The sequence below is a fragment of the Phyllobates terribilis genome, unplaced genomic scaffold (assembly GCF_046119375.1).
Source record: "Phyllobates terribilis strain yellow unplaced genomic scaffold, ASM4611937v1 Scaffold_4__5_contigs__length_816908805, whole genome shotgun sequence".
Classification (NCBI taxonomy): Eukaryota; Metazoa; Chordata; class Amphibia; order Anura; family Dendrobatidae; genus Phyllobates; species Phyllobates terribilis.
The window spans coordinates 268125649-268138049 of NW_027362764.1; the positions used below are offsets into that span (position 1 = coordinate 268125649).

At 44.0% G+C, this 12401-nt stretch overlaps 1 protein-coding gene across 1 annotated transcript in view; it reads left to right on the forward strand.

Moving 5' to 3' along the window:
• The window catches only part of EPDR1 (ependymin related 1), a 103272-nt gene that overhangs the window by 35668 nt on the left and 55203 nt on the right, over positions 1–12401 (forward strand). Inside the window, exon 2 of the mRNA XM_073678253.1 lies at positions 9007–9215. Coding sequence (XP_073534354.1) covers positions 9007–9215 — 209 coding nt within the window. The remainder of the gene's footprint in view (positions 1–9006; positions 9216–12401) is intronic.

Sequence of the window (12401 nt, forward strand, 5' to 3'; positions counted from 1 at the left end):
TGGCAGGAAAAACGCACGTAAAATCTGCATGCATTTTTTTCTGCCAGGGAGATGCAGAAACGCTCAGGAAAAATCCGGAGCATTTCTGCATCATGGGCACATAGCCAAAGGGTTCTCTCAAGGTCTAGTAGCTACCCTAATGCGTAGCAGAATACCTATTACAACTAGAATTTATGCTAGAACTTGGAAGAAATTCTTGTCCTTTTCCTGTTCCAGGGTTGGTGAGGGGGCACCAATAGGCAAAATTTTAGAATTTTTACAAAAAGGTTTTGAGCTAGGATTAGCCACTAATACCCTAAAAGTTCAGGTTTCTGCCTTAGGCGCCTTATATTCTCGTGATTTAGCGAAAAATTATTGGATTTTTTGTTTTATTAAAGCCGCGTTTAGATCCAGGCCCATCATCAAAAGCAAATTGGTACCCTGGGATCTAAGTTTGGTACTAAAGGCCTTAACCAGTTCAAATTTTGAGCCGACAGAGTTAGCTACTCTTAAGTCCCTCTCCCTTAAAACAGCGCTTCTGATAGCTTTAACATCTGCTAGGAGGATTAGTGATATTCGGGCTCTGTCTTCTGCCTTGCCTTTTACTCAGATCCTGGATGATAGAATAATTCTTAAGCCTGATCCCGCTTATCTCCCTAAAGTATCTTCCCGTTTTCACAGACTCCAAGAAGTAATCCTGCCCTCTTTCTGTCCTGATCCGAGTAACAAGAATGAAGCGGAGTTTCATATCTTAGATGTGAGGAGATGTGTGATTAGGTACCTCTTGTTCACCAAAGATTTTAGGAAAGACAGTTCTTTATTTTTATCCTACCGCATGCAGAAATGCATGTGAAAAATGCTTCACTTCCGCTTGTCCCTGGCAGGAAAAGCACATGTAAAATCTGCATGCATTTTTTCTTCCAGGGAGATGCATAAATGCTCAGGAAAAATCCGGAGCATTTCTGCATCATGGGCACATAGCCAAAGGATTCTCCCAAGGCCTAGTAGCTACCCTAATGCATAGCAGAAAACCTATTTCAACTAGAATTTATGCTAGAACTTGGAAGAAATTCTTGTCCTTTTCCTGTTCCAGGGTTGGTGAGGGGGCACCAATGGGTAAAATTTTAGAATTTTTACAAAAAGGTCTTGAGCTAGGGTTAGCCATTAATACCCTAAAAGTTCAGGTTTCTGCCTTAGGCGCTTTATATTCTTGTGATTTGGTGAAAAATTATTGGATTTTTTGTTTTATTAAAGCCGCGTTTAGATCCAGGCCCATCATCAAAAGCAAATTGGTACCCTGGGATCTAAATTTGGTACTAAAGGCCTTAACCAGTTCACCTTTTGAGCCGATAGATTTATCTACTCTTAAATCCCTCTGACGCGCCTCCTGGGCCGTGGGGTACTCGGTGCCGAGCCGGTCGTTTCTAGGGGAGATGTCACAGTGGCGGTGACCCGGTCTGTGACCCAGGGCGGTCAATCAAAAGGGGAATATTTACAGGGGATTTATAGTTTTTATATACAGTTCGTGACGCCACCTGTGGTATGCGGCTAAAGGGAGCCGCCGCTGCGGTGCAGATCCTCTGGAGCTGGTGTAAATGCAGCAGAGTTGGTTTAGCTCTCCACAGGTAGAGCTTAGCTCCAGGGCAGTGTAGATGTTGTAGATGTTGCTGGGAGTTGTAGTGCCGTGTAGTGCAGGGGGTAATGGCGCAGCAGTAATTCACAGAGACGGTGGGATGTAGTCTTCAGAGTTTACTCACAGTTGTTGCAATCCAAGTTACAGGTACCGGTGTAACTTCCCACGTCGCGCTGCGTTCACCAGGCAGGGGTTCAGCAATCCCTCAGGTAATTCAAGAGCACTTAACGGGACCCCCTTCTGTGTACCTTTCTCAGTCGTCTTCCTGCGCTGGCTCTCACCCTCCTGCTATGCGCCCCCCAATCAGTGTCCCAAGCCGGTAGCCTCGGGTCTTGTCGGGCGACCTGCAGTTCCCCGGACCCTCTGTGACCACCTTTTCGGTGATGTAATTGTGGCTGTGGCAACTGCACCCTAAAAGTACAGAAGCCTCCGGTTTCTAGCTGAGCCTTGTAGTTCTCCACTAGTTTAGGGGCCGGTCCCCTCTGCGGCTTGATCCTTCCATGTCCTGGTAGATTTGGGCGTACGGGTGGCCTCCAGCACTGCCCGTACCCCTAGGATCCCCTCGTTCCTCCTGGAGCCTTTCCTCCTCCTCTCTCCTTCCTCCTCTCCTTCTCAGTCTTGGGCCTCTCTGGCTAGGCCCGCCTCCTGAGCTGAGCTCCTGCTCCCACTGCTTCTCCTCTCAGACTGAACTGAACTAACAAGATGGTTCCCTCTTTTATACAGCTCCTTCACAAGTGCTCCCCTGATCTGCTTCCTCCACCCACACCCACTACATGGTTCCCCCTCACTTGGTTCCCCTCCACTCCAGCCAGGGACCAGGGACTGTGCTCTCCCTTTGGATCAATCTCGCCCTGCCCTACTGAAGTGGATGTGCTGGATGCAGGTGTTAGGGTCCCGGGCAGCACTCTATCCTTACCTGAGAGTGGGATACCACACCTCTGGGTGAGATGCTGTTCCTCTGTGGCGACTGAACCCTCAGAGGCACCACACCTCTCCCTTAAAACAGCGCTTCTGATTGCTTTAACATCTGCTAAGAGGATTAGTGATATTCAGGCTCTGTCTTTGGCCTTGCCTTTTACTCAGATCCTGGATGATAGAATAATTCTTAAGCCTGATCCCGCTTATCTCCCTAAAGTAGCTTCCCATTTCCACAGACTCCAAGAAGTAATCCTGCCCTCTTTCTGTCCTGATCCGAGTAACCAGAAAGAAGTGGAGTTTCATATGTTAGATGTGAGATGTGTGATTAGGTACCTCTTGTTCACCAAAGATTTTAGGAGAGACAGTTCTTTATTTATATCCTACCAAGGAGTTAGGAAAGGTTTTAAGGTTACAAAGTCCATCATAGCTAGATGGATTAGGGAGGCTATTTCTCTAGTTTATGCATCCAGTGGTGAGGAAGTACCACGAGGGTTGAAGGCTCACTCCACTCAGGCAGTGGCGACCTCCTGGGTGGAGAAAACGGGTGTCTCGATAGAAGACATAGGTAAGGCTGCTACCTGGTCTTCTTCGTCTACTTTGTATAGACACTATAGACTGGATATGAGTGTTTCATCTGACCTCACCTTTGGGAGAAGGGTGCTCCAGATTGTGGTCCCTCCCTAGACTTCTTCATCTCTACAATTCTCTCGTGGTGCTGTCATGGTCGACCGAGAAAGTCATAAGCTACTTACCGGTAACAGGATTTTTCAGAGATCATGACAGCACCCTTATATTCCCTCCCTTCACGTTTGTGGGAGCACTCCTTGTTTATTAAATTAAAGATTTCACACTTATTAGGTAGTGTTTGATATAGTGGTATTGTGATTGTTTGCTATGTTTACTAACCTGGTGGTCTTCTCAATGCTCTGTAATCCAAACTGAGGCAAGAGAGAGGGCTGCCCCTTTCTTTTAAGCCTGTAGGTTTCCCGTCCTTGGTGGGTGGATCCCCAATCTCGTGGTGTTGTTATGGTCTCAGAAAAATCCTGTTACCGGTAAGTAACTTATGACTTTTCTTTAGTAGCAGGCACAGTGTAGGCTGCAGCAGGCGGCTGCTGCCTCCTGTGCACCGCTACTCCACCACTGTCGGTTCCCCCACCGCCCACAGCCACAGTATTTATGTACATTACAGACCAAAAGTTTGGACACACCTTCTCATTTAAAGATTTTTCTGTATTTTCATGACTATGAAAATTGTACATTCACACTGAAGGCATCAAAACTATGAATTGACACATGTGGAATTATATACTTAACAAAAGAGTGTGACACAACTGAAAATATGTCTTATGTTCTAGGTTCTTCAAGGTAGCCACCTTTTTTCTTTGATGACTGCTTTGCACACTCTTGGCATTCTCTTGATGAGCTTCAAGAGGTAGTCACCGGAAATGGTTTTCACTTCACAGGTGTGCCCTCTCTGGTTTAATAAGTGGGATTTCTTGCCTTATAAATGGGGTTGGGACCATCAGTTGTGTTGTGCAGAAGTCAGGTGGATACACAGCTGATAGTCCTACTGAATAGACTGTTAGAATTTGTCTTATGGCAAGAAAAAAGCAGCTAAGTAAAGAAAAACGAGTGGCCATCATTACTTTAAGAAATGAAGGTCAGTCAGTCCGAAAAATTGGGCAAACTTTGAAAGTGTCCCCAAGTGCAGTTGCAAAAACCATCAAGCGCTGCAAAGAAACTGGCTCACATGAGGACCGCCCCAGGAAACGAAGACCAAGAGTCACCTCTGCTTCTGAGGATAAGTTTATCCGAGTCACCAGCCTCAGAAATCGCAGGTTAACAGCAGCTCAGATTAGAGACCAGGTCAATGCCACACAGAGTTCTAGCAGCAGACACATCTCTACAACAACTGTTAGGAGGAGACTTTGTGCAGCAGGCCTTCATGGTAAAATAGCTGCTAGGAAACCACTGCTAAGGACAGGCAACAAGCAGAAGAGACTTGTTTGGGCTAAAGAACACAAGGAATGGACATTAGACCAGTGGAAATCTGTGCTTTGGTCTGATGAGTCCAAATTTGAGATCTTTAGTTCCAACCACCGTGTCTTTGTGCGACGCAGAAAAGGTGAACGGATGGACTCCACATGCCTGGTTCCCACCGTGAAGCATGGAGGAGGAGGTGTGATGGTGTGGGGGTGCTTTGCTGGTGACACTGTTGGGGATTTAATCAAAATTGAAGGCATACTGAACCAGCATGGCTACCACAGCATCTTGCAGCAGCATGCTATTCCATCCGGTTTGCATTTATTTGGACCATCATTTATTTTTCAACAGGACAATGACCCCAAACACACCTCCAGGCTGTGTAAGGGCTATTTGACCAAGAAGGAGAGTGATGGGGTGCTACGCCAGATGACCTGGCCTCCACAGTTACCAGACCTGAACCCAATGGAGATTGTTTGGGGTGAGCTGGACCGCAGAGTGAAGGCAAAGGGGCCAATAAGTGCTAAGCATCTCTGGGAACTCCTTCAAGATTGTTGGAAGACCATTTCCGGTGACTACCTCTTGAAGCTCATCAAGAGAATGCCAAGAGTGTGCAAAGCAGTCATCAAAGCAAAAGGTGGCTACTTTGAAGAACCTAGAATATAAGACATATTTTCAGTTGTTTCACACTTTTTTGTTAAGTATATAATTCCACATGTTTTAATTCATAGTTTTGATGCCTTCAGTGTGAATGTACAATTTTCAAAGTCATGAAAATGCAGAAAAATCTTTAAATGAGATGGTGTGTCCAAACCTTTGGTCTGTACTGTATATCGGACTATAAGACACACACCCCAATTTCCTCCAAAATTTTGGAGGAAAAAAGTGCGTCCTATAGTCCGAAAAATATGGTGTGTGTGTATAAATATATATATGATATACGTATGTACAGTTGAAACCAGAAGGTTACATAGACTACATAAAAATACACATATGCTTGTGTTTCTCAATTTATGACATGAAATCAGAATAAACCTTTCTCGTTTTAGGTCAATTAGGAGTACTATAATTTTTAATATTTGCAAAATGCCAGAATAATGAAAGAGAGAGAATGTTTTAAAGCATTTTTATTACTTACTGCAAAGTTTACATACACTAAGATTACTATGCCTTTAAACAATTCTGGACTGCCCATGTGATGATGTCATGTGTTTGGAAGCTTCTGATAGATTTTTTTGGCAACATCTGAGTTAATTAGAGACTCACCTGTGGATGTATTTTAATGCACACCTGAAACACACTGCTTCTTTGTGTAGCATCATGGTAAAGTCTAAAGAAATCAGCCAAGATATCAGGAAGATAATTGTGGACTTGCACAAGTCTGGCTCATCCTTGGGTACAATTTCAAGATACCTGCAGATGCCTTGTTCATTTGTACAAACAATTATATGCAAGTACAAACAAGATAGGAATGTCCAGCTATCATACCGCTCAGGAATGAGATGGGTTCTGTGTCCCAGAGATGAAAGTGCTTTTTTCCGACATGAGCATATCAACCCAAGAACAAAAGCAAAAGACCCTGTGAAGATGATGGCGGAAGCTGATAAGATTGTGTCAATATCTACAGTGACACGAGTACTGTATCAATGTGGGCTGAAGGGCCGCTCTGCCAGGAAGAAGCAATTACTTCAAAAGAAACATAAAAAAGACAGATTAATGTTTGCAAATGCACACAGGAACAAAGATCTTAGTTTTTGGAGACATGTCCTGTGGTCTGAGGAAACTAAAATTGAACTTTTTGGGCATAATGACCATTTTTACTTTTGGAGGATAAAGGGAGAAGCTTGGAAGCCTAAGAACACCATTCCAACTGTGAAAAACGGAGGTGGCAACGTCATGTTGTGGTGTTGTTTTGCTGCAGGAGGGACTAGTGCACTTCACAAAATAGATGGCTTCATGAGAAAAGAAGATTAAGTGGCAATACTGAAGCAACGTCTCAAGACATCAGCCAGGAAGTGTCACGTGTGGGTCAGGTGTGACAGACAGTCGCTCTGGAGCCGGCTGCAGAAGGTCACTGTGCTTGGCATTGCAGACACCTTCTTGATCCTCTTATCTCTTTAGTATTATTATATCCTTTTTCCTTTAGGACCCAGCAGGTACCTCCACCTTCTGCTGCTGATTGACACACCCTTGCTTGGTTGTTAAAAACTCTCAGTTTCTCCAGAGAGGCACTGGTGATAGTTCTATGTACCTCTGTGTTGGCTTTGAGTGCTAGCAGTTGGCTAGTTTCTTCTCTGGTGGCCTTGGAGGACAGTTGGTGTTATCTCTGTGGTGTCTGCTCAAGCTAAGTGTATCCCCTTTGTTTGTCTACCTTGTTGTCTTTAGTTTGTAGTGGGGCTAGACTAGTGCTCACCCTGCCTCCTCCCTATTTAGGTCAAGCTCTAGGGACATTCAGGACTTAGGGTCCTGCTCGACGATAGGTGTGGAACCTATATAGGGACGGTAGGGTAGGCAGGGTGATATTAGATCTGGTCTCCACTCCCACTTTCCCTAGTGTTTGGGCTTCCTTAAACTCTTCCCTTCGTGTTGCACTTAGTCTTTCCCTTACCCTGCTTGACATTAAGTTAAAGCTTGGGCGGAAATAGGTCTTCCAAATGGACAATGACCCAAAGCATACTGCCAAAATGGTAACAAAGTGGCTTAAGGATAACAAAGTCCAATGTTTTGGAGTGGCCATCACAAAGCCCTGATCTCAATCCTATTTAAAATTTATGGGCAAAGCTGAAAAGGCAGGTGCGAGCAAGGTGACCTACAAACCTGGAGTAGTAATAGAAATGCCTTAAAACATTCTTTCTCTCTATCTCATTATTCTGGCATTTGGCTAATGTTAAAAATTATGGTAATCCTAATTGACCTAAAACGGGAAAGGTTTATTCTGATTTCATGTCAGATATTGAGAAAAACCTGCATATGTGTCTTTTTATATAGTGTATGGAAACTTCTTGTTTCAACTTCAACTTCAACTTGTTTGTAATTGACCAAATACTTATTTTCCACCAAAATTTGAAAAAAAATTCTTTCCAAATTAGATAATGTGATTTTCCTGATTTGTTTTCTCATTTTGTCTCTCATAGTTGAGGTCTACCTATGATGTCAATTACAGGCCTCGCTCAACTTTTTAAGTGGGAGAACTTGCACAATTCGTAGCTGACTAAATACTTTTTTCCCCACTGTGTGTGTGTGTATGTGTGTGTATATATATATACATATATATATATATATATATATATATATATAATCTCTGAAATAAGGTTTAAGTGTTGTGCGAACATGAACCTATTCAGTTTTCAGTGATAAAATAAATAAAATAACACAAAATACCTCAAAATACATCAAAAGTGTAATATAAACTATGTTTCATTTATTTCTGCACCCTATTACTCTAACTATAGACTAAAAACAAATTTACAAACACCATTCAACCATTGGGTCAGTGCAAGATTTAAAATGGCACTGATCTTTCAGCAAACTTTACATAAATTAAAAACAAATATAAGGAACTACTATACTTCTTTGTCCTTGTATGAGCAATGTCTCACACTTCCTCCTGCCTGATAATACATTCTGCAAAACAGCTGAACCATCATGCTGTAGACAAGACTGACAGCCATATCCCATTAAAGCCTTTGAAGAAAGGGGCTGAAGGAGGGATACGCATAGTGAGGCGCATGAAATTTAGTATATACTGCAGATTTTCAGTAAGTGTTTTGGTTTATCCCAGTGCTGAATTCACAGCTATACTGCTCAATACTGCTGTGCTGAGTAAATCATCACCTTGTTGTTCAACCTCCACTATAATAATTTAATGTAGGGCAGGAAAAGTGGTAGAAAAAAACAGGTAACAAACTAGGAAATTTTGTGCAATGATTTTAATTGACTGCAGATATCTAAATACACTAAATTGGTCCATAGGAAAATAAAGCTTATGAAATGTTGTTTCCCCCAACAAGGAGAATCTCATGTGCTAGTATCCAGGGTTGGAGTATAAAGGTCCTTCTTAAGTACAAAGTAACACAGTATTCTCTTTGGGCTTTATACAATGTCCAGACGACAGGAAATTTTGCAAGCATCAAAAAATAATGCGTCCTTTATTAACACTGAAACATATGGTAAACCACAAAACAACTCATATGTCCTATTGATAAATGGAATAGTATATGTAATTGGATGCTGGTGAATTTTCCTTTGAAACTTTCTTTGGATCTATGCAACAATCTTTTTTGGCTTCTGTGTATATGGGGATTCTTTACAAGGTACCAGGAAATTAGTTGTCTGACATATATTACAATTTGAATACTGAAAACAGTTTTGTTTTTTGTGATTTACATTTTAATCAAATGTACTTTTAACGTGGAGCTACATGATCATTGATTTTATGTTTACCATGAACTGGGATCCAGTAATAAAGCAAATGTTTCCTTTTATCAACTTAGGTTCTTTGAATACATCTATCTATATAAAGATGCAGTAATGTTCCAGATTGAGCAAGTTACAAAAATTTGTGTGAAAAAATCTTTGACTGACCCGTGGGATCCATATGATATTCCAGACAATTCAACTTATGAAGACCAGTATTACATTGGAGGGCCTGGCGATCAGATTACTGTCCAGGAATGGTCTGACAGGAAGCCAGCCAGAAAATGTAAGTTTTTTTTAAATTGTGTTATTGATTAGAAAAAATCTAATTATTTACATATTCTAGATGCAACAATTATTAAGAGGAAGCGTGTACCCAATATCCTACACTATTATTATTATTTATTTATATTGCGCCATTAATTCCATGGTGCAGTGCATAACAAGGGGTTACATACCAGATACAGACATCACTTACAGTAAACAAAACTAACAATGATAGACTGATACAGTGGGAAGAGGACCCTGCCCTTGCAGGCTTACATTCTACAGGAACGGGAAGGAGACAGTAGGTTGAGGGGTTGCAGTAGCTCCAGTGTTGAGGTGGCAGCAAGCAAGGTCATGGCAGGCTGTAGACTTGTTTAAAGAGATGTGTTTTCAGGTTCTGTCTGAAGGATCCAAATGTGGCAGATAATCGGACATGTTGAGGCACAGAATTCCATAGGATGGGGGATTTTCGGGAGAAGTCTTGGAGGCAATTGGGTGAGGAACGAATAAGTGTGGAGGAGAGAAGGAGGTCTTGGGAGGACCGGAGATTACGTGATGGAATATATAGGGAGATTAGTTCAGAGATGTACGGAGGGGAAAGGTTATGGATGGCTTTGTAGGTCAATGTTAGTAGTTTGAACTGGATACGCTGGGCAATTGGGAGCCATTTGCAAAAGGGGGTAGCAGAGGAGTAGCGAGGCGAGAGATGAACCAGTCGCGCAGCAGAGTTAAGGATGGACTGGAGGGGTGCGAGAGTGTTAGCCGGTAGGCCACAAAGGAGGATGTTGCAGTAGTCGAGGCGGGAGATGATGAGGGCATGCACAAGCAGTTTAGTAGATTGAGGGTTGAGGAAAGGACGGATTCTGGAACTATTTTTGAGTTGGAGGTGACAGGAGGTGGCGAGAGCTTGGATGTGGGGTTTGAAGGACAGGGCGGAGTCAAGGGTTACTCCGAGGCAGCGGATTGCCGCTACTGGGGAAAGTGTGGTGTCATTTATTGTGATAGAAAGATCAGAAAGATCAAGTGGGGAAGATACGCAAGAAGAAGGAGGATATGGCTGATAGACATGCTGGAATTGTGGAAAGCAGAGAGGTGACATCTGGGCCAGAGAGGTAGATCTGGGTGTCATCAGCGTACAGATAGTATTGGAAGCTGTGGGGTTTTATGAGCTGTCCCAGGCCAAGGGTATAGATTGAGAAGGTCCTAGGACAGAGACTTGAGGGACTCCAACAGAGAGGGGGCGGGATGAGGAGGTAGCGTTGGAGTGGTAGACGCTAAATGTGCTGTTGGAAAGGTATGAGGAGATCCAAGATAGGGCAAGGTCTTTGACACCAAAGGAAGACAGGATCTGTAGTAGTAGGCAGTGGTCAACTGTGTCAAAGGCAGAGAACAGGTCAAGAAGAAGGAGTACAGAGAATTGTCTGTTAGCTTTGGCTGTAAGTAAGTCATTAGTAATTTTGGTAAGGGCAGTTTCGGTGGAATGGTAGGGGCAGAAGCCAGATTGTCGGTTGTCAAAGAGAGAGTTAGATGAGAAGTGAGAGGAAAGTTCATCATGAACATGTTGCTCAAGGAGTTTGGAGGCAAATGGGAGCAGCGATATGGGGCGGTAGCTGGACAAGGCAGTTTGGTTGAGGGATGGCTTTTTGAGGATGGGTGTGATTGTGGCATGTTTGAAGGCAGCGGTGAAGGTACCAGAAGTTTGTGATAGTTTGAAGAGATGGGTTAGGGATGGGATGAGTGTGGGGGTGAGGTTCGGGAGGAGGTGGGATGGGATGGGGTCGAGTGCACAAGTGGTGATGTGTGATTTGGAGAGGAGATGAGTGAGGTCTCCTTCCATGATGTTGGAAAGGGAGGTTATGGGGGAAAGGCAATGGTCTGGGAAACGAAGGGGTTGTGGTGGTCGGACAGTAAAGACTTGCCGTGTTTGGTCAATCTTGTTTTTGAAGTGTGTGGCAAACTCCTCAACATAGATGTCGGAGGGGGCAGTGGAGTGCAGAGGTGAGAGTTGAAAGTGTTGAATAACTGTTTGGGGTTGTAGAATAAGGAAGACCTGGGGGTTGTGAAGTAGGCCTGTTTAACAGAGGTGAGGGCTGATTTGATTGCGAATGTTGCTTGTTTGAATGCAATGAAGTCATCTTGCGAATGTGTTTTCTTCCAACGCTGCGCCACAACCCTGGACACTTGCCGAAGCTGTTTAGTGAGGTTGTTGTACAAGGGTTGCCTATTAACTCGTCGCGCTCTGCCATGCATAAGAGGGGCGACCGAGTCAATAGCTGATGTGAGAGTAGCATTGTAGAAAGCAGTGGCACTGTCTGTGTCATGGAGTGAGGATATGGATGTCAGTGGTAGAATAGATTCCGAGAGTGTGTGAGTGTCTAGATGTGCAAGGTTTCTGTGGGGGTGTGCTAGTTGCTGGACATGGGTGACAGGTGAGGAGGACAGGGATGAGAAAGTGAGTAGATGGTGGTCAGATAAGGGTAAGGGCAAGGTTGTGAGATTAGATAGGGAGCAGTGTTGGGTGAAGATTAGGTCTAGAGTGTGTCCGTCTGTGTGGGTGGCTGATGAGGACCACTGAGTAAGTCCAAAGGATGAAGTAAGCGACAGGAGTTTGGATGCTGTTGACTGGCGAATGTCAGTGGGAATGTTGAAATCGCCCATGATCATTGTGAGAATGTCAGTAGAGAGAAAGTAAAGAAGCCAATAGGAGAATTGGTCAATAAAGGCAGTGACCGGGCCCGGAGTTCTGTATATGACAGCCACTTGGAGGTTGGAGGGAGAGTAGATGCGGGCAGAGTGGACTTCAAAAGAAGGGAGCGTAAGGGAGGGTAGAGGTGAGATAGGGCTAATGGTGTAGTTGGTAGAAAGGAGAAGGCCCACTCCTCCACCATGTCTGTTACCAGGGCGAGGAGTGTGGGAGAAGTGGAGGCCACCGTAACACAGCGCGGCAGGGAAGGCAGTGTTGGAAGCGATAGGAGGAGGAATTGGTGGGAGATGTGAGTTGTGGGGGTCCAGGGTTGGGAGATATGTTGCCAGCAATGAGGAGAAGCAGAGAGAGGGAGAGCAGATGGAAGAAGGAGAGTGTCCAGCTTGTTTTATGTTTTGGTAGGATCGATCTGAGGTTAAGGAGCTGGTCTGCAGATGAGGTCAAGTGGGGAGGTAAGAGAGAAGGAGAGATGATGATTTGGTTAGAGGGTGCTGGGGTTTG